Here is a 27,484-nt window from a genome sequence, read left to right on the forward strand (position 1 = left end):
AAAATGGGGCGAAAACAGACTGAAATTTTTTGGGCCAACTACTTGAAAAATTAACATGCTTCCTCAAAAATAAGACCAGGTCATTCATATATTCATAGATAGATGATAGATAGATAGATAGATAGATAGATAGATAGATAGATAGATAGATAGATAGATAGATAGATAGATAGATATATGAATATATATATTTGCTTCCAAAAGAGGCAACAGGTCTTATTTTGGGGATGTGTTAACGGCTTACCACCGCAGCCAGGCCTCCCATGCCCTGACACCTGTTGCATCGCTGCCCAAATTCTTCTATGGCCACTCGTGGCCAGAAGCCATGCAGCGCATGGTGTTGATGCCACTGCTTGAGGCAGTATGCTGCACAGTGCATTGTGGCTTTATGTGTATGAGTGGCAGCAAAGGTGTGGTGCAGCATGCGGCTTCTTGCAGCAAGCAGCTGCACCAGCAGTGACGCAATGTGTCACATGGCATCCACCCCTCACGGGGGCGAGGCAGCGGAGCGCGGCAGCGGCAGGGACGTTCTCACCACTGTGTCCAACAGGCGTCTCATGTTTATGTCCGCCAGAAACGCGAGACGCCTGGCCTGTCGGACACAACGGCTGGGACGTTGCCGCTGCCGCACTCTTGCCTCACCAGTGACCGCACCTCACTGGTCCTAAGGTAAGTGGACGCAGGGCACATATGGCAGTTTTACCACACCCACCTCCAGTCTAGCTTTTTACACATGTGCCTTTCCCCACCTCATACAATCAGATGGTGGGATGGAGTGGTAGGGGTCTTAACTATGGCTTATTTTTGAGGTAGAGCTTATATTAAGCACACACATAAAATCAAGTTTAATTTCAGGATAGGTCTTATTTTGGGGGAAACACAGTACTTCTCCCATTATTTTGCCTTGCTCACCACAACTCTGTGCAGTTTACTAAGGGTTAAAAATAGTTGAAAAACTAAACATGCAAAACCAAATACTGTAAGACAACCATGCTGAACAAGAAAAATAGAAGCAGATCTATTACACCTTACCAGTGACCAAGATTACACTTTCCTGGTTATTTAAAACATAGGAGATGTTCATTTAAAGATCTCCCCACTATTCAGTTTACCTAAATAGGGGAGTTAGGAGCCTCTTGTGACTTTCAGGTTGTGATATATAATCCTTTAAGGTTTGCTCCCTCCTCCATTTCCCATAAACATTTTACCAGCAGTAGGGCAATTTTTATGTCTGCAGGTTTATAACGAAAGATAACCAAAGAGAAGCAAGGCTTTGAATGGGTGGTTTTGTTACTATTTTTATTTTTTCTTAGATTCAAAAGTTTTATTTCTTTTAAAACAAACATTTCATCATTCCTCAATCAGTAAGACATCGGAGTACAATTTTTTGTGTGTCAAAATAGTTCTAATTTACCATCAAATTCTTGTCTAGCCTAATGTTTACCCCTCCCTCCCCCCTCCCCCCAACCCCCCTCCTCCTTCCCCCCCGACTTCCCAGAACCCGTACACGGTATGGATTTTTAACAAACACAGTCTAAAGTCTATTGAGAAAAAAGAAATAAAGAAATTAATGACATCTCTACATTGATCTTAGCTTCTTCTTGCTGAGCTAACTTTAAACAATTTAAATCATTTCTAATCTTAAGCATAGGCTAACTGGAATTTCTTGGTCCCATATTTATTTTGTATATAGTCAATCCATTTTTTCCAGTCTCGTTTATATCTCTCATTTGAGTGATCTTTAAGATATGCCGATATTTTAGCCATCTCGGCTAAGTTTGTAACTTTCAATGTCCATTCTTGAGTTGTAGGCAAGTCTTCCTTCTTCCAGTATTGCGCCACCAACAGTCTTGCTGCCGTTATTAGGTCTATTCGCCTTAATACTGTATAATATGAAGTCCCCAGAGATCTGCGAGAAAAAACAATTATTTCTTCTAAAATTCAAAAATGAATTTTAATAGTTATTTTGAGACATCAAGCATTTGTTGTCTTTGTGATAACTGACCATGCATTAAATTTGTAATTTTGTACTTTATCGATGCTTCTACTGTATTAAATTATATCAGGACTGTATCTGTGGATAATGCCCTTAAATTTTCAACTGTATGAATTGAGCTCCACCTTGTGGGTTTAGGTGGCAACTAATTTAATTTAGGACTATTAAATACGGTAGCTAGGTTTATAATAAAATTTGGTAATTCTTATAACTTTTCTTCCTAAGAAATTCTTCCTAAGAATTACCAAATGTTATCATATATGAATACATAGAAAGGAGCTGAAAAATTATTCCCAGATTTGATTTCCAATCTCATAATAATGACTGTGCAATTTGATCAAAGTTTACTTCAATTTCATTTATTCAGTAACTGAGCACAGAATAGGGCATGTTGCTAGTTATTAAATTATTCTGGATATGTCCAATCAAGCCATAAACTTAATTTTTAACTACAAATACAATTCCTTCTCAAAATATTATCTGCAGAGATTCTTTCTGTTATAAACTAATATATGAAAATTGTAGGTTGAATTAAAAAATAATACACATTCCTCAACTATTTTCCTGAGTCTCACTCCAACAAGACAGGCTCACCCCAACTGTGAAGGCAAAGGAGGTATTCCACAGACCCTACTGCTGGAGAAAATTGGCTGACATGGTCCAGGAGAAGAGTCTTTTCTACTATGGCTCCTGCCCTTTGGAAAATCTTGCCCTGTAAAAGGTGAGATCTGCTTTTACCCCCTGGCCTTCTGAAGACCTGGCTCTGCTGGTTAGTTTGGGATTGCAACAGAGGAATATCATGCTGGAGGTGGTTAATGGAGCAACTGAAGATCCCTCCCACACATCTTGCTTCTTCACTTTAATCATAAATTTTGTTTTTAATGTTATCGGGATTATTTTTTAAAATAGTTTTATTTCTTTAAAGGTTGTAATTCTCCCAGAGCTGCATTTGGTAGGATGGTCAGCAAATAAATTTAATAAATGTTTTTTTTATTAAAAAAACTGTAATTTTGTGAATGCTTAAACTAGAACTATAACACCTTTCCCTTCTCATCCAAGAAGCTTCTTCAGCGCTAACGGAGGAGAAGTGAAATGTCTTCAACGAAAAAACAGGAAAGTCCAGTTGACTCCTGAAAAAGCACCTTTGGGACAACCCTGACCCTGGATGACCGAGAATCTCCATAGACATTTAATGAATCCATTAAAACTGCCAATTATCTGGGTTGCCAAAATGTGTAGTATTTGTCCAGCTTTCTGTGATATAATAGTTTTGTCCTTCTAAACGTTTTTTCGACTTTGTGAAATTTCCTGGTGGTCCCCTGTTCAGCAACTGGTTAGCTATTTTTCCTAGACCAGTCAAATCTATCCAGGCTGTGACAAGAGAGATGGACGTGTAAACAGAAAGTTGTGGTTGTCAGTCAGCCGTTCCCAGCTTTCGGCGCTCTGTTCTTCCTCGGAAGACGGATTCAAGGTGCCCGGGCGGGGGTGCGGAGGGGAGGGACTGGCTGCTTCGCTCGCCTGCAAAAGGTCTGCAAAGCAACTGCTAGTCAACCTGGCCAGACACGCTTGGCAGCATTCGCAGAAATCCCGCAATTCGGAAGCCGGGACGACCCAAAGCAATTCATGCACCGGTTTTGGGAAATAGCAGCATCCCCCATAAACTGTCATTAATACCCACACACCCCCACAATCCTCCTTGGGAAGCATTTAGTCTTCCATGCCGGAAGTAGACACTTCTCTGAAGGCGGAAGTCCAAACTGTTGTGCAGCTGCTTTCATGTTTTTAGAAGGGTTCCCCCCCACCTCCCTTTCTCGACTTAATCTGCGTAATTCCCGCAGCCTCTCGGCGGGAACTCCGGCGGGTCTTGCGGAGCGGACCCCGCCCTGCTCACGGGTTTCTCTCTGGTCTTCACTTCTCGGTGGCAGCAATCAGAACCGCTGCTTTTACTGAGGTCTGGGGCGCCGACCGTTCAATAAATCGCCGCCCATCTCGAGTATTTCGGATCTGATTTTAGGAGAGGGAAAAACAAATGCAGGCACGGAACTTGAAGGTATCCGTCACGGTAATTCAGACTTTTTAACGTTACGGTAGATTTTCGTCGGGCTGAGATTGCAACGTACGTTAACATTCCTAAGGTCTTTTTTTCTAAGTCCCATGTTGTTGTTTCGTGATGTTGCAATTGCTAACGATCACTGCGATGCTCGTAGTTCTAATGTTCAAATCTTACACGAAACATATCTCGGTGAATAATGGAATTTCCCCCTCAAATTTGTTGCCAGCCACTTAAGTAAGTTCACAGTACCTGGGAACGTATTGCAACTTGCTACTTTTAATGAGGAAAAAACAATAACATCAGCCCACAATGAAGTGTGGAATATGAAATGGTCTAGATTCGAACAGAGGACTAACGGGTGATCCGTGGACCACTGGTGGTCTGCATAAAATTTGTTTGTATTTTTTATATTGCACTAAATTCTATTTATCCTTTAAAGAAATTCATATTAGTGGGATTTAAAATTATGAATTTAGTGGTCCTGAGGTCCGAAAGCTTAGCAACCCTTGGTCTAGAAGATATTGCAAAAGTGCAATTCCCAGAATCTACTAAAAACTTTCATATATAATATTTATCTCTGGTTTAGAAAGTAGCTGCCTCATACTGTACTCTTGACTCTGAACATGAGAATTGATCCTACCTTTTCTACTGTATAATCCAGTAAGAAAAATCAACAAAGTGAGTAAAAGGTAACCCTCAATTTACAATGATTTGTTTACAACGGTTTGAAGTTACACTAGCACTGAAAAAAGTAACTTATGATTTTTTTCCACATTAATGACCATTGTATCATCCTATGATCACATTATGAAAATTCAGAAGCTTAGCAATGGGCATTATTTATAAATGGATGCAGTGTCATGTGATCATTTGCCACTTTCTACAAGAGATGCCAATGGAGAAGACAGATTCACTTAACTGCTTAGCAATAGAAATTTTGGGCTCAATTGTGGTCGTTAATTGAGGACTACAGTAATTTGTATAAGCATGTGAGCAGTAAAAGTGCAAGTTAGCAGACACTATAGGTTCATGTGACTATTTTTTGCTTACGATTGGAAGTAAGTTTTAATAAAAATAACTTGTTGAGTTATTTCATTAAATTAATTATAATTTGGTACTCTAATAAACTGGTAGCTTACAAAATCTAATATAAGATAATTAAAAACATAGGCAAAGCAAAGCAACGCACATTAAAAACATATATTAAAACACAGTATGGCAACTGTCCCCTCTTGTCTTCCCTCAACAAATTAACCCCAGGCCTGGAACCAAAGGCTGATTTTAAGTGCTTTTCAAAATCCTAGGTTCCATCTGAATTTCTGAATGGTGATACTGAATTAGTAAACCATTTGAATTTTGTTTTGGTTGAGTAATTGCCAACTGGGAACAAGAAACATAAATGCTACTGTGCAATGCTTATTTGGAATGATGTAAAGTATTTTATAATATAACATTGGTTATTTCTTTTCTTCTTTCTTTTAAAAAAGGGGTCCATATGAGTGAACTTGCCTCTAGTTTCCCAACAACATTCTAAACTGCTTGAGGAACAGACATGAGTGGCTCCAAGCCTGATATTCTGTGGGCTCCACACCATGTTGATAGATTTGTTTTATGTGACTCGGAACTCAGTCTCTATCGTATTGAATCTGCAGTAAGTTCAGAACTCAAAGCAGGATCACTGCGTTTATCTGAAGAAACGGCAGCTACTCTTTTGTCCATTAATTCAGAGACTCCATATTTGAAATGTGTGGCTTGGTATCCAAAATATGATCCTGAATGTCTATTGGCAGTTGGGCAAGCTAATGGTCGAGTTGTCTTGACTAGCCTTGGCCAAGACCACAATTCAAAATGCAAAGATTTGATAGGAAAAGAATTCGTTCCAAAGCATGCTCGGCAGTGTAACACCTTGGCATGGAATCCATTGGATAGTAACTGGCTTGCTGCTGGCTTGGATAAACATCGAGCTGATTTTTCAGTATTGATCTGGGATATAAGTAGTAAATACACTCCAGAAATTTCAATTGCCACTGAGAAATTAAGGCTTTCAAGTGATATTGAATCAGGATTGGTCGTAACAAAATCACTTTATGAATTAGGTCAGAATGATGCTTGTCTTTCTCTTTGTTGGCTTCCACGAGATCAGAAACTTCTTTTAGCTGGAATGCACCGAAACTTGGCTATTTTTGACCTTAGAAACACAAGCCAAAAAATGTTTGTGAATACCAAAGCTGTTCAGGGTGTTACTGTTGATCCATACTTCCATGATCGTGTGGCTTCCTTTTATGAAGGTCAGGTTGCCATATGGGACCTTAGAAAATTTGAGAAACCTGTACTAACACTGACAGAACAACCAAAACCTTTAATAAAAGCAGCATGGTGTCCTACAAGAACTGGTTTATTAGCTACTTTAACCAGAGATAGTAATGTCATCAAGCTCTATGATATGCAACATACTCCCACTCCAATAGGGGATGAAACAGAACCTACAATCATTGAAAGAAGTGTTCAACCTTGTGAACACTATATCGCTTCCTTTGCATGGCATCCCTCGAGTCAAAATCGAATGGTTGTTGTGGCTTCTAACAGGACTATGTCAGATTTCACTGTGTTTGAAAGAATCTCTCTGGCATGGAGTCCAGTTACTTCTTTAATGTGGGCTTGTGGAAGACATTTGTATGAATGCACAGAAGAAACGAGATCTTTTGAAAAAGACATAGCTACCAAAATGCGCCTCCGGGCTTTATCCAGATATGGTCTAGATACAGAACAGGTCTGGAGAAACCATATTCTTGCAGGAAGTGAAGATCTGCAACTGAAATCACTTTGGTACACTCTACACTATATCCTTAAAATAGTATTTGCTGCACAGGATGACTGATTCCTGCCATTCAGGGACCTCTCTGAAACATAGATTTCTTGCAAATTATATTTGGGGTGGTTCCTTTTTTCAATCTAACATAAGGTGACATTTGGGCTCTGGCATTATGCATCATTATATAAAACAGCACTAATGGCTTTCAGTTACTTAATTTGTCTAAATAAATCTGGATTTTTGTAGATTATTTTAAGCCTGAAAAGAAAGATACTTTCTTTATCAAACTTAATAATAAATATTTATTATAGCCACTTTATGGGACGCGGTGGCTCAATGGTTAAGATGCTGAGCTTGTCAATCAGAAAGGTTGGCAGTTCAAATCCCTAGTGCTGCATAATGGAGTGAGTTCCCATTACTTATCCCAGTTCCTGCCAATGTAGCAGTTCGAAAGCATGTAAAAAATGCAAGTAGAAAAATAGGAACCACCTTTGGTGGGAAGGTAACAGCGTTCGGTGCGCTTTCGGTGTTTAGTCATGGCGACTACATGACCACAGAGATGTCTTTGGACAGCACTGGCTCTTTGGCTTTGAAACAGAGATGAACACTGTCCCCAAGAGTCAGAAACAATTAGCACCATATGTGCGAGGGGAACCTTTACCTTTTATAGCCACTTTATGCTATCACGTAGTTATTAGCTATTAAATACTGAGAGGATTACACTAAGCTTGTAGAAATCATTTTGGAGAGGGTATTTGCACAATTCTTTGGATCAAGGAAACCAAGTCAAAGTTGGTTTCTAATGACACCACATCTAACTCTAGCAAAACAAAGAATATTAATAAACAAATACAATATTGTTTTTGCCTCACACATCTTATGAAGTTATTTCCTATACTGGAAAATACTTATGAAGCAATATGCTGATGATATGGATCAGAAATTCACAGGAAACAAAGGATCCTTGGTTTATGCAGGCATCAAATCTATAGTGAAAACTTCTATGGGTAAGTTCATTTTGCGTATTATTATTTGGTAACATCCTAAATAATTTAAAAGTGAATATCTTTTAGGCTTTTCCTTCATAGCCTATTCAATATTATGGATACATCCATTGACAGCTTCTTAAAGAAACTATCTTTCATGGAGCTGCATAGTGTGCCATTTGATTCAAGGTAAAGTAACATTTGATTTAGGTAGGTGTTTATAGGTGCAACATGGTGCATTCAACACATTAAATTATCTTTTCCTCTTTGAATCCAATTCATTGCATTGTCCAAATTAATTTCACGATTGCATGATAATTTGTGAACACAACAATGCTAAAAACTGTTGCAAGGTCTGTATTTTAATGATAAATTTAACATAGTGCATTCAAATATTAAGAAGTTGTGCTTATTGTATATACAGTGAATCTGTAATTCCTTTTTCAGGAACAACAGAGAACTTGAGGCACAGCCGAAGTGGATCTGACAGACATGCAGATATTATTCAGTATACAAGTGAAGAAAGATCATTGGCTTTGCAGCTTTGTGGATGGGTAAAGAAGGGGACAGATCTGGATGTGGAACCCTTTCTATGCTCTTTGGAGCAAGAAGGAGACTGGGAACGAGCTGCTGCTGTAGCATTATTCAATTTGGACATCCGACGAGCAATACAGATAATGAACAAAGGAGCATCTTCTGGCAAAGGTGTGTTATGATGTACTTGTACAGTTCACTCTGAATAGGACAAAAAGAAAAAAAATATACGCTGTGAACTCTGCATGGAATCAAGAAGGGCATACAGCCAGTGAATGCTCAGGTCCATCCAGTTGCAGCCTTACATAGTGTCAAGGTTCCGACAGATACCTTAATTAACTCATGATCCTTGAGCCAAGTTTCTAAAGAAAACCAGTTATTTATTAGCATCATCATGTTGAGTGAGGTTAACTCTCTGGCACGTAGTTTATGATTCAACTTTGACCCTGTTTCCCCCCCTCTTCTCAGTCTGGAGAATCACATTCTCCAACGTGGCACTCCCGCAGGCTGTAGAAGTCCATGCCTGGCTTTGGTAATCAGAGCGACGCTGGAAGAAGGTACACGTGGAATGTGCTCCCCCCTTACTGCCTATGGCAACTCAAGAGCAGACTAGAAATGCTTTTGCAAGTTGACATATAGTTCATCTCAGTTGATTGGTATCCAACTCGGTTAATTGGTTCGGAGTAATTTTACAGAATCAGCAGGGCTAATGTTAGGAAATTGTAAAATATACCTATCTAAAAATTAATTCAAGAATTATTTCAAGTTTATTGAGCCCTCAAAGAATGGATATTTGATTCTCCCCCCCCTTCCTGTTAGCATTGTAAGAAATTTGAAGGTTTTTTTTTAAAGTCATGATCTGATCATGTCCAGATGGGTTCCACCACAAAACCGCGGTAGACTAAAGCGTGCTCGACTAAAGCGCGTACGTGATGTCATCACAGCGCGACGAAAACAGCACGCTGTGAGCGGTAAACTTAAAATTAACGCGTAAATCTAAACTTAACCCCCCCAAACCTAACCCTAAGCCTAACCCTTAACCTAACCCTAACCCTTAACCTAACGCTAAACCTAACGCTAACCCTTAACCTAACCCTAAACCTAATCCTAACGCTTAACGTAACCCTTAACCTAAACCTAAACCTAACCCTTACCTTTACGTGAATCGGCTTGCTTTAATTTTATTTTAATTTTAATTTAATTTATTTTTAATATTATTTGTCGCGCTGCTGCTGATGTCACGTACACGCTTTGATTGGGCGCGCTTTAGTGGACCGCGGTTTTGACGGGTCACGGTCCAGATGTACCTGTTTGAGTGCCAAATAATATGTAATTATTACAGTACAATTGCAATACAATATTGGGAGGAAATATAATTAAGAATTTTAATGTTATTTAAAACTATATTCTTAAAAATAGAATTTGTCACCTCCTGAAAAGCTTTGGCTCTGTTGAGTCTGGGTGTCAGGCACAAGGAACCATAGACACACTGAGCTTATCAAGGTTGCTTATTCATTATTGCAATGTGTATTTACAAGGACAGTCTGTGTTCTCTTGGCAATGGTAAGATAAGACTTAAGGGACTCCGTAGGAGATAAAGTCTTCGCCATTTTCTGCTGTGCTAGGATTTTAATTCAACCCCTCTTCCCATTCTATTTGGAACTTCTGCTACATCATGATATAACAAAGATGATAATTTTATATAAATGGAAAGTTAACTTCCTGATTTTAAGGAATGAGTCCAATATATGACTGTTATTTATTTTTTATATCTCTCCGCAAACATTGAGAACATTCAGTATAGTATACATTAAGGATTGAATTCTATATTGCTATCAATAGTTATTGCATGGATCTTTTCATTTTTTCAGTTTATCATTTTTTACTTTTGTCATATTAACTTCATTTGAATCAACAAATTGCATAGACTTGCATAAACTTGTGAATTCAGGTCGTACGCGACATAATGACCATAATGAGCCGCGAATTATTGTTGCTAAGCAAGACAAGTTGTGAGTTTTTCCCCAGTTTATGCTCTTTCTTGCCACAGTTGTTAAGTGAGTCACTGCAATAATACAGTTGTTAAGTGAATCCAGCTTCCCCATTAACTTTGCTTGTCAGAAAGTGCAAAAGATGATCCCATGATCCCAGAACACTGCAACTGCAACTGCACTGTAAATATGAGTCAGTAGCCAAGCGTCTGAATTTTGATCATATGACCATGGGGATGCTGCAATAGTCAAGTATGAAAAACAGTTATAAGTCACTTTTTTCAGTGCCACTATAATTTTGAATGATCGCTACGTGAACTGTTGTAAGTTGAGGACACCAAGAATTTTAAGTACCAAAGTGTACCTAAAGAAATTAAGTTTGCCCATGTACATGGAAATACATTTTAAAAAGTACTATATTTCCCATATAGACTCACATATAAGCCGATCTGCAGATTAAGCCAAACTTTATTTTTTTTCTCTTCTCCTATTGCAATGGTGGGTTCTGGATCCCGTTCCAACCGGTACAGTTGGAATGGGCCCGGCGTCACCCACATGGACACACACAGCACTTGCGCGCAGAGCGCACATGCGTTGTACCTGTTGCAACACCTCCGCAAGCCTCTGCGACACTCCAACTGCTTGGGGAAGCATTGCGCAGGTACTGTACGTGTCATGCGCATGTGCGGAAGTGCCAAGGGTTTAAAGGACAGGTAAGGAGGGCGGGCGGGTGGGCCCTCCAGAGCACAGTACTGAACACTACCCGATGCTCAGGGCAGGGTCCGGTACGCCAGTATCGGGGCATACTGCTTGCAACCCACCACTGCCCTATTGGTATTGTTGGGAAAAGGTTGTAGTTTTTTTAAATTATTATTTCTCTTATTTTTTTAAAAAAAGATTGATCCATTCATAGAATAATACTTTATGTAATTTGAAACATATTTTAAACTGCTACCTATTGCTTACTATGTTGTTATTATATTCTTTTGACTTTAGGGTTATTGTGTTTTTGCAATGCAGGTGATCTAAATCTTAATGTCGTGGCTATGGCATTGTCAGGCTATACAGATGAAAAGAATTCCTTGTGGAGAGAAATGTGCAGCACTCTTAGGCTACAGCTGAACAATCCTTACTTATGTGCCATGTTTGCTTTCTTGACCAGTGAATCAGGCTGCTATGATGGGGTTTTGGTAAGTTTTTAAAATTAAAAACTATATTGTTGTTGTTGAAACAGTATGCAGCAAATATGGATTCTTCAGTGTCAAATTAGGATATTGATCTATCAGTTAAAGTGGTATAAATTTTGAGCCTTTGAGACAAAGGCAAAAGATCTTTATGATACAATGTATTATGGTTGTGCAGCTGAAAGTAGGTTTTTTTTGCATCGATTAATTGTCCTTGTTCTGATACAAAATATTTTGAAAAATCCCTGACATTTGTGAGTAGCTAGTCAGAAAAATGATTGCTTGATCAAAATATATACTAGTAGTCAGGCAATTAGAAAATGAAGGATTAATCAAATTTATCGTGTTTTAAAGAATTGGCACTCTTTTTATGTTTAATATGGTGGTATGATGGCTCAATGGTTAAGACTCTGAACTTGTCAGCTGGAAAGCCAGCAGCCCAGGTTTAAGTTCTGAGTGCCACATGATGGGGTGAGCTCCTATCCTCAACCCAACTCCTGTCAACCTAGCAATTTGAAAGCATGCAAATGCAACTAGATAAATAGGCACTGCTTCAGTGAGAAGGTAAGAATGCTGGCCACATGACTGCAGAATTGTCTTTGGACAGCGCTGGCTGAATGGTCTTCAAATGGCATATAATCGGCAATGAGTAATGAAATAAAATTTGCAGGGACTCCTTTACCCTTATTATCTTTATATTTTATATTTTTCAAATTGCAATATAGATACTTTATAGTAGAAATACAAACTGTCCCATTTTTTTTCATGAAAAAAAATGAGATTTTTGAATTATAGAAAATATGCATGCATGCATACATACATACATACATACATATATATATATTTGTGTTGTTTTTTTCAGAATGAAAGTAATGTAGCTGTACGAGACAGAGTGGCGTTTGCTTGTAAATTCTTAACTGATATACAGGTAAGATGATCAGATGTGCTGCCATTTTTTTCTGTTTTATTCCAAGTTCTTTCCAGAAAACACACTATGTTGAAAAGAACAAATAATAACACACTTTTCCAAATTTCTCATCTTCTTTGTGAAGAAGAAATAATGCCAGGAACCAAATTATATCAAAATGATTACTATTTTGTACTATTCTGGGCATCAGTGTATCTGTATGTCAATGTGTCTCGACCTTGGGAACTTAAAGATGTGCAGACCTGGCCTCCCAGTCTAAATTTGGTTGAGAACAGTTAGGGTTTGAATTTCACATTTCATGGCTTATAGCTACTATACAAGTCTTTGGTCGTCTCTGAGCTTCGATGTTTTCGTTGCAGACATTTTATTATCCAAACTAGTACTGATCATGTCATCTACTTTGGGTAATGAAACATTTACAAGAAAACAACCAAGCTCGAGAGCACCAGGGACCTCTCATTTCAACCGAGCTATAAATATTCTCTTTTATTGAAGGTATAGTGGCTGCCATGTGATATCTTGAGTACAGGTAATCCTGTAATACTTTGGATTGATTTTCTATTGTCACAATCCTCCTGCTGTTAATCCTACTGTTATTAATATCAAGTAACAGCATGGCTTTTATATTTTCTTTAATTGTTAAAAAAGGTTCCATCTTTTTTATCAAAAGTAGAGTCCTCAGCATATGCAAAGCTGTGGTTTCTCCTAGAAATTTCTCACATATATTCTGCAGATAAGTCAAATTAATGAGGTGACAGTATTTCAGAAACATTTTGAACTGAAGGACATATTGAAAATATTATCCATTCATGTTAATGAATTGATTTCATATTTTTTCACATTAAGAAAAATTTAACACCATATACATTTAATACCAAACAGGCATGCCATATTTGTGTCTGTGTGAAATAGGTAATAACAAGTTGAAGACTTTAAGAACATCATTTTTTTAAAATAGCTAAACAGATTCGTTGAAAAACTAACAAATGAAATGAAAGAGGCTGGAAATCTTGAAGGAATTTTACTGACAGGACTCACAAATGATGGAGTTGATCTGATGGAAAGCTATGTGGATAGAACAGGTGATGTTCAGACAGCAAGCTACTGTATGTTGCAGGTTTGTATCTTTTTTAAAAATAATCTCAAGCTTCAACATTTGGGAAAATACTATGCTTAATTCACACATTTATGTTCTTGCTTGCCTTTGAGGTAAATCATTTCTCATTCTATTGTTTCGTTTTATGATCTATGTGGTATTTTCAGTAAAATATTTTGTGAATATATTGCCACTATTTATAAATCACTTATTTTTCAAGTTTGGGGACAGTGTATAAAATAGAAGCAGAATTATTTTTTTGAAGATTAGCTAGGTTTTTTTTAATCTTTGCAAAAAAATAATCCATAATTTTAAACTTCATCAGAAATTTTATTTTGTTCTTGAATGCAATTTTTTTTGTTGTTGCTGTCTTATCTTTTTAGGGTTCTCCCTCTGACGTGCTCAAAGATGAGCGTGTTCAATATTGGATTGAAAGTTACCGGAATCTGTTGGATGCATGGAGATTTTGGCATAAACGAGCCGAATTTGACATCCATCGAAGTAAAGTGGATCCCAGCTCAAAACCTTTAGCACAGGTAAGTATGGTTATAATTTTCCTGGCTGCGTAGCAATTTCATTAAGCTAGTATCTTTAGGATTCTAATTAAAGTATGTCACTATCTTGTTTGTTACATTTTACAACCCAGTGCTAATCTTCCCTTTATGGATGAGCTCTAGTAAAACATGCCTTTGTCAATATTATTTTGGAGTTTCAGGTTATATTAATGCTTTATTTTTTTTCCTGTTAGGTATTTGTAAGTTGCAACTTTTGTGGAAAATCAATCTCTTATAGCTGCTCAACTATACCACATCAAGGCCGAGGTTTCAGTCAGTATGGTGTAAGTGGATCACCAACCAAATCAAAAGTCACAAGTTGTCCTGGTTGCCGCAAACCTCTTCCTCGCTGTGCTCTTTGTCTGATAAATATGGGCACTCCAGTTTCCTGCTGCCCAGGTGTGTCTCCCTAGTTTGAAATTGTTCATTTAAACCAAAGATTTCTAGCTCTGAAAAACAATTGTTTGAATTCTTCAACTGTTTTTCTTTACACATCATTAATGAAACTCAGGAAGCTCTTATAAATATTTTCAGTTGTCTGTTGAAAACTCATCTCTTCATTCAGGCATACCAATATAACTGTTTGAAGAATGGTCCTTTTCTTTTTAACCAGTATTTCATTGTCTTAAAATTTACTGCTGTTTTCATTATAAACTGCTTGAAAAATAGTTCAGTATAGGAAATGGTATGCACTGGAATATAAAAATATTACATTAATGTTTAATAACTGTCTTAGAAAATGCTAGAACTGAACGGAATTTAATTAACATTTATTCCATTTTCTTTGCTGTGATATAATTTAAAACTGCTTTACAGTAACATACAATTAAAAAGCCAGTATTTCTGGTAAGTACCAGGAGGTAGACTCAGAAAAATATAGTTAGCATTCATTAATTGTCTATCTTATATTAAAGCCAGACAACTCCTGTTTTCTTATCGTAACAAAGAAACAGAATGAACGATGGTGGATAAAAAAGCAGTGGGATTGGGAACAATGTCTGATTTCCTACTGGTTCCCCTATTGATTTTACCTCTGGGAAGCTGGCAGGGAGCATCAGAAATCTCCCTCTTTCTCCAGTGCACTGCTCGGAGAGTCCAAGCATGGGTTAACACAGCCCATCTGCCCTTGGACTGAGTGATGTTTTTTCAGTTGACCACGCCTCCCTTTGCCTCTGCATGCTCAGTTTGAAAACTCAGTCCGCCCGTTGGGACTGTTTTGGGAGTGCTCCAGTCTGAGGTCAGAGAGGCTGGATAGTTTCCCACATTGGACCACGTTTGACTTCTGTATTTTGGAAGAATTGTCTAGTTGTAGCAAGAACTGTCAGATTTGATTTCCTGGATATTTATGTTGCTTTAAGAGGGCACCCGGGCTTCCCCTGCAGCTGCTGGTCGCAAGCGCTCCAGGGGACTGTGAGCCCTCGCCCAGTGGCTGCTGGCGAGCGGCACGGGCGGTGGGAGACCATCCCAACCTGAGCCCAGGGGTTTTAAAGCCCCCAGCTGACGTTCAGGGAGCCTGCAGGCCTCTACGCCGCTGGCCAAGTCGGCTCTCAACTCTGGCTGGCAACAGCGGCGACGGTTGAACCTTTCGCGCGCTTTTCGGGCTTTGAGGGCGAAAAATAGCAGGAGGCAGCTGCGCGCGCACCCGCCGCCATTTTGGATTGTTCCGGAGCAAGGCCGAGAGGAGGAGGACGCTTAGCTCGTGAGGAGATCGGAGATCATCGAAGCTTCGCTCGTGGAAGAGCAGGAAGAGCGGAGGCCCCAGACAGCCCTAACAGAGATAAAGCCGGCCCTCAGTGACTGCAGAACGCCGCAGGGAGGCTGGGGACTAGTCCGGGGATCCAGCTAGTCTCTCCCTCCAAGGAAGAAGCTAAGTCTCGGGGATCCGAGGGCAGTGGGAGGAAGGAATCCGACCAACAGGCGGCCCTTCCCTCCTGAAGAGTCTGCAAGCGTCATTTGAGCCATTTTTGGCCAGCGTGTGCCCATCCCAGTTCCAGCTAGTTTCCAGGCCCCATGGGTGCCCTGAGCATGGCAGAGGAATGCAGGGAGGCCTTAGGGGAGCAGGCAGGGCCCTCCAGCAAGCACAGCAAGCTGGATCCCTCAGCTAAAAAAGGCAAAGGGCACAAGGGCTCTAATGAAAGGTCTTCACCAGGGGCTGCAAGAGCCACAGTTGATTCTAGGGAGGTTTCTAGGCCGCATTAGGCAGAGCCTAGCCCGAACCATCGCAGCAAGGAGTTAGCTTCCCCTGATCGTGAGGCCCAGTCCCCTGGGGACAGTGAATTCCTGTCTGGGGATGACTATAGATCAAGGGATCCCTCTCCAGAGGCTTCTTGGGGGTATCCTGACTCCCCTAGCTCCTCCATTGGGGAGGAACGTGATTCCATCCAGGATTCCCAGTGTGAGAAGGGTGAATCCAGCTCAGGCAGGGCTGGCCACCGCAGGCCCAGCAAGCAGAAACTGAAGAAGGGTAATGGTCCTGCTCTCTCGGATGACATGAGGGAGGTGATTTCCTTGGCCATTTCCCAGGGGATAGCTGAAGGTATTAAGCACAGGGGCTCTCGCAAGACCAAGACCCCACAGAAAAATCGCCAGCCTAAAGCCTCCACCTCTAAAGAACCTGTATCTTCTTCTGACTTCTCCAGCCCATCTCATTCTAAGCTTTCCGGTTCGGAGCAGGAGGAAGGGGAAATTTTTGTTCTCTCTGAAGATGAAGATCTTACCCCTGACAAACCGGCCTTCACTGGCCTGTTCAAGCTGTCTTTATTTAAATCCATCTTGCACAAAGCCATGACGGCTACAGAGCTAGGGCCCTCTTCCAAGCCTGAAGCTGCTCAGGCTTCTACATCCAAGGATCACAAGCATGGCCTGTTCAAAGAGACAGTAGCAGCACCTGAGGTCATTCCTGTACCTGATATCTTTTTGGATGCGGTGCAGCGCCAGTGGCTACAGCCAGGCACACTGACCAATCCCAGTGGGGGTGACAGGGCACTGTATGCCCTCGAGGGGAAGATGGAAGACATCCTGAAATTTCCTGAAGTAGATGCCCCGGTTGTGTCCCTAACTTCCAACTCAAACCTGCCAACTGAGCTCCTAGAGGGACTAAAGGCAGAAGATAAGCGGTCGGAAAAGGCGTGCCAGAAAACACACTTGGCGTCTGCCTGGGCCATTAAGGCATCCACCTCCGCTTCATTCTTTATCAGGGCCACATTATTTTGGCTGCGCCAACTCAGATCTCGGCCGCCCCCCAGGAAGTCTAGATGGCTCCATGAGCTGACCAAAATTATTACTGCTGTCGAGTATTTGGCGGATGCCACCTTGACAGCTGCTAAATTCTCGTCCAGGGCCCTCGCCTCCATTATTACTTGGCTTATGGCTTAGACATTGGCAAGCCGAAATGAAAGCCAAATGGAAGCTGGCATCGGCCCCATTTAAGGGAGGTCTTCTGTTCGGAGATGCTCTGGACAAGTTTGTCACCAAAACTAAAGACAAATGTAAAATCCTTCCTACCACTCTTAAAAGGGATGACCGTAAGGGGGCGGGGTCCTTTCATAAGAGGCCTTACAGAAATCAAGAAACAGGGCAGTCTTCTCACCCTTCCTCCTATCAGAGACCTTTTCAGGCAGGGGGGGATAGGGACCAGGACAGATCCTCCTTCGGCTCTCGTGCCAACCAATCCCAGTCTTCTTTTCAGAGAACATTCCGAGGAGGCAGAAACAACAGTGGTGGCTCCCGGCCTTTTTGTAAGGGGAAGTGACGGTCGCAGGGATCCTCCCATCGGAGGTCGGCTGCGGCTGTATGCCGACAGGTGGGAGGAGATAACATCGGACAAGTGGGTCCTCAACACCATTCGGAGGGGACTTGTCCTGGATTTTTTAACCTTCCCTCAGAGGAAGTTTCTTCGTTACCCTACTCCCAGGAACCCAGAGAAGAGGGATCGCATGAGAGCAGAAATTTGCCACCTTATAGAGATAGAGGCAATAGAACCAGTCCCCAAGGGTCAGGAGGGGAGGGGATTCTACTCCATCCTCTTTCTTGTGCCTAAGAGCTCAGGGGGGTGGAGGGCCATCTTGGACCTCAAAAGCCTGAATCAGCATCTGGCTTACAAGAGGTTCAAGATGCAGTCACTCCATTCCATCCTAGACTGTGTGAGGGAGGGGGACCTATTGACCTCAATAGATCTCAAAGAGGCCTAGCTGCATGTCCCCATCCATGCGGCCCACAGGCAGTTCCTGAGGTTCTGTTCGGAAGGGAAGCATTATCAATACAGGGCGCTTCCCTTCGGGCTGTCATCTGCGCCCAGAATGTTTACCAAGATCCTGGCAGTGCTAGCGGCTCATCTCCGCAGTCATCCGGTTCGTCTGGAATGTTATTTGGACGATACAATTATTCATTCTCTCACCACCAAACAGGCACACCGCGATGTCACTCTAACTGTGCAGACTCTGCAGCAGCATGGCTTCTCTGTCAACATGGAGAAGAGCCAGTTCCGGCCGTCCACCTGTATACAGCACCTGGGTGCAGTCATCAACTCCACCTCCTGCCAGGTATTCCTTTCGCCAGACCGACTGTCCAACCTGAGACGCAGAGTGAAGCACTGCAGCCTTGCCAGGTCGGTACCAATTGTACAGCTGTCTCTGCTCCTGGGGATCATGATATGGTGCCTGAAAGTGATCCCCTGGGCTCGGCTCCACACCAGGGAGCTGCAGTGGTTTCTGCTGCCAATGCAGAGGGCAAAGCAACTCCCACAGTTGTGTTCGGCTCCCGCGGAAGATGATCCGATCTCTGGCATGGTGGAGATCCAAGGCAGTCAAGAAGGGCTGCTTGTTCAAGGAGCCTGAAAGGCTAGTTGTCACTGCGGACGCCAGTCTCCTGGGGTGAGGCGCCCATTGCCAGGGTCACCCTGCTCAGGGCCAGTGGACTCAGAGGGAGGCTGCCCACAGCATCAATTGGCTGGAACTGAGGGCAGCCCGCCTCGCACTGCGAAGGTTCTCCGCTCTCGTAAAAGGGGCTCATGTACTGTTGATGACAGACAATGTGGTGACCAAGGCCCATATAAACCGGCAAGGGGGCACTCGATCAAGGGCTCTCATGCTCGAGGCAGAAGCTCTGGGCAGGTGGGCGGAACGTCATCTGGCTTCTCTCAGTGCAGATCACATCTCCAGCATCAGCAACCGGGAAGCAGACTGGCTGAGCCGCCAACGCACCGACCACTCGGAGTGGCGCCTGCACCCAGACCTGTTCCAGAAGATCGTGAGGAGATTCGGCAAACCGCAAGTAGACCTGTTTGCCACACACACCAACACACAGCTCCCACGCTTCTTCAGTCGCTACCACTCGCCCCAGGCGGAGGGGACAAACGCACTGAGGTCAGAATGGCCTCGGGGACTATTGTATGCGTTCCCTCCTCTTCCTCTCATACCTCAGGTGGTGAACAAGCTCTTGGCCGAAAAGGCAGACCTTCTCCTGGTGGCCCCATTCTGGCCCAGAAGGCCCTGGTACGCAGACCTGGTTAGTCTCTCAGTTCAGAGACCGTGGCGAATCCCTCAGGATCAGATCTCCCTCAGTCAGGGGGCCGTCAGCCATCCAGAACCCCAGTGACTACAGCTAGCCGTTTGGCACTTGAGGGGGAGCTCCTGAGGAAGCAAAAGTTCTCTGACCAGGTCATTCGAACAATACAAGCGTCCAGCAGACCTGCTACCACTAGAATCTACGATGCCACCTGGGCTGCATTCTCTCAGTGGTGCAAGGCTAGGGACATAGAGGCCTCATCAGCCTCGATTCCTCAGACCCTGGACTTCTTGCAGGAGAGTCTAGATAAAGGACTTGCTGTTAGCACCCTTAGACGTCAGGTTGCAGCGCTGTCCACTATCCTGGTTAGGGGCTCCTCTCGATCTCTGAGTCAGCATCCTCAGATCAAGAATTTTCTTAAGGGAGCAGCGAACATCAGCCCTCCAGTTGTTCACCGGTATCCATCATGGGACCTTCCATTCATACTTAAGGCTCTGACGAAAGCTCCGTTTGAACCTTTGCGCACGACCAGTCTACGCCACCTTACCATCAAAACTGCCTTCCTGGTGGCTATTATGTCAGCACGCAGAGTATCAGAGCTGACAGCTCTGTCTGTCAGGGAGGATCTGTGCGTGGTTCATCCAGACAGAGTAATTCTGCCACTTGATCCGTCCTTTACTCCAAAAATTAACTTTCTGTTTCACAGGACTCAAGTGATTATTTTGCCCAACTTCTATCCCCATCCTTCTCACCCTAAGGAGCGTGAGTGGCACAAGTTGGATGTGAGACGAGCCGTGCGCACGCATGTAAAGAGAACAAAAGACTTCCGCCGTTCAGAGGCATTCTCTGTATCCTTCCTCCCTGTGTCCCTTGGCCACAAGGTCTCTTCACACACAGTGGGTCGTTGGCTACGCGCTTGCATAAAGCTGGCATACGAACACCAGGGCAAGACGGCTCCGTGCCGGGTCACCACACACTCTACTAGGAGAGCAGCAGCTTCTGCAGCCTGGGCGACCCAGGCATCTATTCTTGACATTTGCAGAGCGGCCACGTGGGCCTCCCCCACGGCTTTCATTAAAAACTATAGAATTGACACCTTTGCCTCAGCCGAAGCCTCCTTTGGGAGAAGAGTATTACAAAGAGTAGCTGAAGTTCCAGAGGCTCCGGTGCTTTCCCACCCTGGGACTCAATAGCCTAGGCATGTCCCACGCTTGGACTCTCCGAGCAGTGCACTGGAGAAAGACCGTTAGCTTACCTGAACGGTCGTTCTCGGGGCACTGTGAGGAGAGTCAAAATCCGCCCGGGGAATTTTTTTCTCTTACACGATGTGACTGTATTGACTATAACTGATTACAGGACTGTCTCCTTCGTTTTCAAACTGAGCATGCAGAGGCAAAGGGAGACGTGGTCAACTGAAAAAACATCACTCAGTCCAAGGGCAGATAGGCTGTGTTAACCCACGCTTGGACTCTCCTCGCAGTGCCCCGAGAACGACCGTTCAAGTAAGCCAACAGTCTCTCTCCTGAAGTTCTGGCTGTCCCACCACCCCAATAAGAATAAGATTGTAATTCGGACACTGGTTTGCATTTAGAATGATTACAATGTACCGTGGTCATATCATGACCATTTGGAACCTTCCCAGTTACCTTCCTGAAAGAAATGTCAATAGAGAAGTCGGCAGAGAAGGTTGCAACTTGTACCATTGCTTTTTCTGCTTAAAAACCCTCCTGTATCATCTACCCGTGGCATTCTCCTACATCCATCCATCCATCTTTCCATCATCCATCCATCTATCTATCTGAAAGAGTGCAGAGAAGAGATGATTAGGAGATTGGAGGCTAAAACATAGAAAGAATGTTTGCTGGAATTGGGTATGTCTAGTTTAATGAAAAGAAGGACTAAGGGTGACATGATAGCAGTGTTCCAATATCTCAGGAGATACAACAAAGAGGGAGTCAAGCTATTCTCCAAAGCACATGAGGGCAGGACAAGAAGCAAGGGATAGAAACTAATCAAGGAGAGAAGCAACCTAGAACTAAGGAGAAATTTCCTGACCATTAGAACAATTAATCAGTGGAACAACTTACCTCCAGAAGTTGCAAATGCTCTAATGCTGGAAGTTTTTAAGTTCAACTAGAAGACCTTCAAGGTTCCTTCCAATTATTCTGTTCTGTTCTATTCCTATTCTTCTGCCTCTTCCTGCTTAACCTGTGTGGTTTTGGGATGATGGCAGCCCCTGGAGTGCCAGGATTGCCATCATTACACAATATGGTCATATGATATCGCACTTCACCACTGCACCACTTAGTGATGGAAATTGCTATCTCAAATTACCCTTATAACTCAAGAACTATTTCTTTGTATTGTTCAATCATCAACAACAAAATCATAACTGAAATTCAGGAATGCTGTTTTGCTTTGCCTTAACTTATTTTTTGGTGTGGGAGACTTGTCAATCCAAAGTTGTTTTGGTCATATGATATTAGTTCAGGAATTCTATTTTTTGCTTTGTAAACTCACAACACAAATATGCATGAGGGAAACCACTATTTGCTTCAGCTGCATAAAAATAAAAGGCATCCTATCTGACAAATAACATGACTATTTTTATTTTTGAATGCTTTTTCACAATGAAGGTCTTCCTGTACTGTTTGTTTGAGGTGAGATGTCATCAATAAGCAGATAATAGACTTATACATCTCTACTAGGATCTCATTGCAAGTTGTGGTAGAAGCCATGGTGAATGGATGGGGTAAAGCAGACTCAAATTCAACCTAAATAAGACAAAGTGTCTTTTGATTAGGAGACCATTTGCAGATTGCACCATTTTTTATTCTTGGTAGGATTGTGCTCCTCAGGAGGAACAGGGTAACAATCTGGGGATAGTCCTGCATATGTGGCTCCTGCTCAAAAGTCAGGAAGAGACCATAACATAGCTTCACTGGAGCCTTAATCAGGAAGAGTATGCGCTAATTTCATTTAGAGATTTATTTACTACAACTTGCATGGGGGAGCCCTTGAAGACTATTTGGAAATTTCAGTTGGTCCAAAGTACAGTTACATTCATGCTCAGGGAATAGTTACAACACAACAGCAGCAGTAATTAGTGATAATTATAAAGCATTGTATGGCTTGAGACCTGGGTATTTTAGGAATATCCAGGAATCTTTCCCAAAAGTTTCTTCCCTTTGTACTTAGAATAACCAGGGAATGCTTGCTAAGAGTGTTAATTATCTGGAAGTACAGTGAGAAGAGGTCGGGCAGCATGGATACTTCTCTTTTCTGTAGCATCTCCCCTCAGTTTGCTCCCTTGACACAAGGAAAGCCCCATCATTATAGCCTTCTTAAGCAAGCCAAAAAAAAGGTCTTCATGGATTAGAAATATAAGCTGTGCTCTTCTCAATAAATATCTTCTAAATTTTAATATCTAAGTGTTTAATCAAATACTTATTTTTTGCAGCCCAAACTAAGGTTTTAAGTGTAATGGATTTTAGACTAGGTGCAAACACTTCATCGTAATCTGTGGCTGTTTGGTCAAAACCCTGAGCCACTAGCCTAGCCTTATATGTTATGGATCCGTCTACTCCAGTTTTTTATTTTATATAGCCACTTACTACTTGCTTTCTTACCTGGAGGTGAATCAGTGTTTTCATATACTTTCATATTCTGCAAAGACTTAAGTTCTTCAGTCATTGCAGTTCTCCATTCCTTTTGATCTTCTAGAGGAAATGTGGTCAAATTCATGGTATGTTGCAGGAACTTTGTTAACCTGATAAGCCATAGTTGCCTGATATCTATCAGGGGGCCTAGTTACTCGTGTTGAACGCCTTGGTAACTCAGGACTTATTACCAGACTTTCTATTTTCACTTGTTCCTGCTCTACTACTCCCTCTTCAGGAGACAACTCATTTTTATTATTCAATCCTGGTTTCTCATCATCTTCATTAGTGCTTGGCTTGGTTTCTATAATCACTTCATTATTTAGATCTAATCTATTCCACCTGATATGTCCATAAATTTGGCATTCGCACTGCTAATACCCTTTGTTGATCCTCTTTGCCAAAACCTATACGACCTGTGGTTACCATTATAGCCTATAAAAATTAGCTGTTGAGCTCTTTCTTGTCCTTTATGTCTTAATAATTGTCCTATATATTGATTTTTAAGTTGTTCTTTTGTCTTTAGTGATTTAATAACAGCTTTTCTGCTAGTACAATATTTAGCAATTAGTTCTGATTGTTACTGTTAGGGGTATCTCTGTTGGGAGACAGAAAGTAGTGCAGCGGAATGTACAGCTAGAGAGAAAGAATGTTGCTAGTAGAAACACATGAATAGAGCTTCAGACACTGCTAGTAAAAACAAGTAGTTTTACTACTGATAATTGCTTCACAAGCAGTGATAATAGATAGTAGATATTAGTCCAAACACAATTCAAAGAACAATAGCTTACAGTCGCAGTTCACATTCCAGTTATCAAGCATAGGACAAGCAGAGAGTGAGCTTTCTTGACTCCTTCTTATTGTAAAGTTAATTATAAGTATTATAAGTATATCCACTCATTTAAAGCAACAATGACCATTTGTTGTTGTATAAAGATATATATTGCTTACCCAACACTAGGAGCATACTCCCAACAGTTACAAAAGCAAATTAACTATTTTTTTTTTCATAAAGGAGGATCCAAGTCAGATGAAAAAGTGGATCTCAGCAAGGACAAGAAATTAGCTCAGTTCAACAACTGGTTTACTTGGTGTCACAACTGTAGGCATGGTGGTCATGCTGGACATATGCTCAGCTGGTTCAGGTAAGAAACTAAAAATACTATGTGAAGCCAAGAATCCTTGTTAGCCTTATCATGTATCTATATCTTTAGTTAATATGTTTACATATCAAAATATATCAGCAAAATTCTAATTCTACAAACTATATCAAGAAAGAGATTAGCAAAAAACAGACCACAATAAATATAAGAAAAATTTCTGTGCATTCAGTGAAAGTCTATCTCTATGGAGATTCTCAGTCATCCAGGTCATAGTTGTCCCAAACATGCCTTTTCAGGAGGCAACCGGACTTCCTTTTTTTTTCTTTCAAGATGTTTTGCTTCTCCAGCTCTGAGTGGGTGGTGGGAAATGCAAGGATTTATATTCCTTGAAGACATTCCCTACCATCCAATCAGAGCCAAAGAAGCTTCTTGGATGAAAAGTGAAATGTATTCAAAGAAAAAACAAGAAAGTCTAGTTGTGTCCTGAAAAAGCACCTTTGGGACAACCATGACTTGGATGACTGAGAATCTCCTCCGACTTTTAGCTATGGAAAAAAGTCTCTGGAAATTCTTGTCATCCAGGTCATGGTTGTCCCAAGGTGCTTTTTGTTCAGTTAACCATTTCTTTCCGGCAAGTTTAGAACATGTTTCAGTAGAAAAATATAGCTAACCTATAATTTTAAAACTATAACATTATATAACTAAAAAATATAAACTTTTAAATTTTTTCCTATTTATCCTATTTATAGGGTTAATTTTTCAATATTGGGGTGTTAATTTTACACGTATCACCAATTCAAAAATAATGTATATCTTCTTTTCTAAGTCCTTTCTATGTGTACCAAAATTCATATTTCTTATGAAAGATATATACATAGGTATTTATTTATACACGTCAAAGCATTGTTCTTGCAGTTAAATAATATTTTGCTTTTTCTTCTTATACAGAGATCATAATGAATGCCCTGTTTCTGCATGTTCCTGTAAGTGTATGCAGTTGGATACAACAGGAAATCTCATCCCAGCAGAGGTGGTTCAGCCATAAAGTAGAGCTTTTCTAAGAATTTTCACATCTCTAATACGTGTGCTTCACAGTCCAAACACATACCTCAGAGCAAGTTATTCATGACTTGCTTATAATAGAAATATAAATCATTTTTTCATATCAGCAATTTGTGCAGATGGTTTTTGATGTGTTTTGCATAACCGAGTTCTTCTGGACTGAGTTTTTCAAACATGTCATGTGGGTTTTATTCAGTGATTTGTGAAGCAATTCTTTTCAGACGGTTCATTGAAATGCAGAGGAAGACTTACACTATCTGCACCTTGAGACTTCCATCTAAGAAAAAGTACCATTAAACACTTTTTTAAATGAATTTATAAACTTCCAGAAAACAGTTCACTGGGAGGCAAATAAATGTGTTTTAGATGTATTTCTATTTCTATTAGTATTTTTTCTTTTATCTGAGAAAGTTTCTATATTTTATTTGCTCACAGTACAGTACAGTTAGCTACAATCCTGTGACAATCTTTTGATTAGTTTTTACTTAGTTTGAATAAATAGTAACGCTAAATTTCAGTTAGTGCGAATTGATATATTCATCTGAATATTGCTGAGTTAGGACACTCATTTCTATCACGTAATTTTATTGAAGAACAATCTGAAAAAATAGCTTTAATCACTGATATAGGTGCCACTTGTCATTATTTTACCATATTGACTTTTGCGCCAAATATTTCACTCCAAGTGTTTCTCTATTGATTAGAATCTGTTTAACATACAATAGAAGCTTTCATGTTTCCAACAAAAAACATTAAATTGTTTGGAATAGCAAGTGTATTCAGTTTATGGTCCTGCTGACATTGTACATTCAGCATTCTAGGATCAAGAAGGGAAGGAAAATGCCATCCTGCATGCATGGAAATTCATTTGGATAACATTTGGTACAGCCTGGTATACTTATTAGTCTAGTTTACATATTTTCTGTCAATTACTAATATAACAAGCATGCTATTCAAAATTTCAGTAGATAATTAGAACCCCTCTACTTTCAGTGCAATTTAGTAACTGCTTTATATAACACTTCACTCACTAATTCTCAATTTTATATTTTGTATTGTGCAAGTTAGGATCTAAGAATCATGCAATATTTTAATTCATTGCTGCTTTTGTGTTTCTTGAAAAAATCTTTTTGTATGAAAAATATTCTAAAGAAACCTAGATAACGGGCACAAATGAAAGGAATATAGAAAATGTATCATTTATGGAAATGGCCTCCATTTGTACCCAGGATGTGAGTAACATCTATATGCATACCTTGTTTATAAAGCAAAACAATCTGTAATGGATAAATTATATTTATTTTTATGAATAGTTTTGTTGCATGATATGTACACTTTCTCAGACTACTTCCAATCAAAATTTTGTGTTTTTAATTTGTTATATATTTTTGGAATATTAATAAGCAATTTGTTTTAATAATTGTCTCAAATATTAAGCCATTAAGTGCAGTTTAGAAACTATGTTTGTTCTTATATTTGAGGTCCTTATATTTGAAGTGCATGGATGGTAAATTGTCTTCTGCCCTTATGTAAACACGAAATGATAATGTCTGGATTTGAAAAGTAGGAAATTTACATTTTATTTGATGAGTAAGGACATCTTGCACCAAGTTACTTCAGTAGATAGCCATGACATATTGTAGATAGCTACTCCTAGAATCTCCCAGTTAGCACAATGGCTAGGGAATTCTGAGATTTGAAATCTAAAGATTTTAAAATTGCCAAGGTTGAGAAACTTCGTTCTAGATTATCCTTTTCCAATCTGACAACTTCCAGATAGCTTGGGTTTACCTCTTCCAGAATTCTCAACTAAGTTCTGGTTATTGCAGTGGTGAAAAGCTCTTCAAATTGGCTTCTAAAGCTATGTCCTCATTGTAAAACAATAACAGAGAGAAGTTTTAATAGGCATTTCAACTACTTGGATTGCATTAATACAGCTGCTTCCATTTAAAATAAAATATATGCTTGATTTGATTGCAGTTTTGATTATTAGATTAAGCTTTTACTGTAATTCTGTATTG

The 27,484-nt window shown here is 40.7% G+C and overlaps 1 protein-coding gene across 4 annotated transcripts; it reads left to right on the forward strand.

Annotated features, from left to right (window-relative positions):
- The first annotated feature begins 3,772 nt into the window (after positions 1-3,772).
- MIOS (meiosis regulator for oocyte development) lies at positions 3,773-27,437 on the forward strand. Of its 4 annotated transcripts, none has more exons than XM_014054506.2 (12): positions 3,773-4,058; positions 4,636-4,738; positions 5,537-6,889; positions 7,770-7,868; positions 8,295-8,552; positions 11,393-11,562; positions 12,419-12,484; positions 13,443-13,601; positions 13,964-14,116; positions 14,329-14,533; positions 24,314-24,443; positions 25,350-27,437. In XM_014054506.2, exons 3-12 carry the CDS (start codon positions 5,602-5,604, stop codon positions 25,444-25,446), a joined length of 2,625 nt encoding a protein of 874 aa, XP_013909981.1. In that variant the 5' UTR covers positions 3,773-4,058; positions 4,636-4,738; positions 5,537-5,601; the 3' UTR covers positions 25,447-27,437. The 4 variants fall into 4 exon arrangements, with proteins under 4 accessions (XP_013909981.1, XP_087568856.1, XP_013909980.1 ...); XM_087712730.1 differs by having other exon boundaries at positions 4,636-4,727; XM_014054505.2 differs by having other exon boundaries at positions 3,773-4,046.
- Positions 27,438-27,484: the final 47 nt, after the last annotated feature.

The sequence above is a fragment of the Thamnophis sirtalis genome, unplaced genomic scaffold (genome assembly GCF_051295495.1).
Source record: "Thamnophis sirtalis isolate CommonGarterSnake01/CBP01778 unplaced genomic scaffold, rThaSir2_p1.2 scaffold_4, whole genome shotgun sequence".
Taxonomy (NCBI): Eukaryota; Metazoa; Chordata; class Lepidosauria; order Squamata; family Natricidae; genus Thamnophis; species Thamnophis sirtalis.

Bases quoted from the DNA above. Each gene is read 5' to 3' on its own strand.
- MIOS (XM_014054506.2), top strand. From the start codon at position 5,602: ATGAGTGGCTCCAAGCCTGATATTCTGTGGGCTCCACACCATGTTGAT. The intron at 7,869-8,294 runs GTAAGTTCATTT...TTCCTTTTTCAG, and splicing joins TATAGTGAAAACTTCTATGG to GAACAACAGAGAACTTGAGG. The intron at 8,553-11,392 runs GTGTGTTATGAT...TTTGCAATGCAG, and splicing joins AGGAGCATCTTCTGGCAAAG to GTGATCTAAATCTTAATGTC.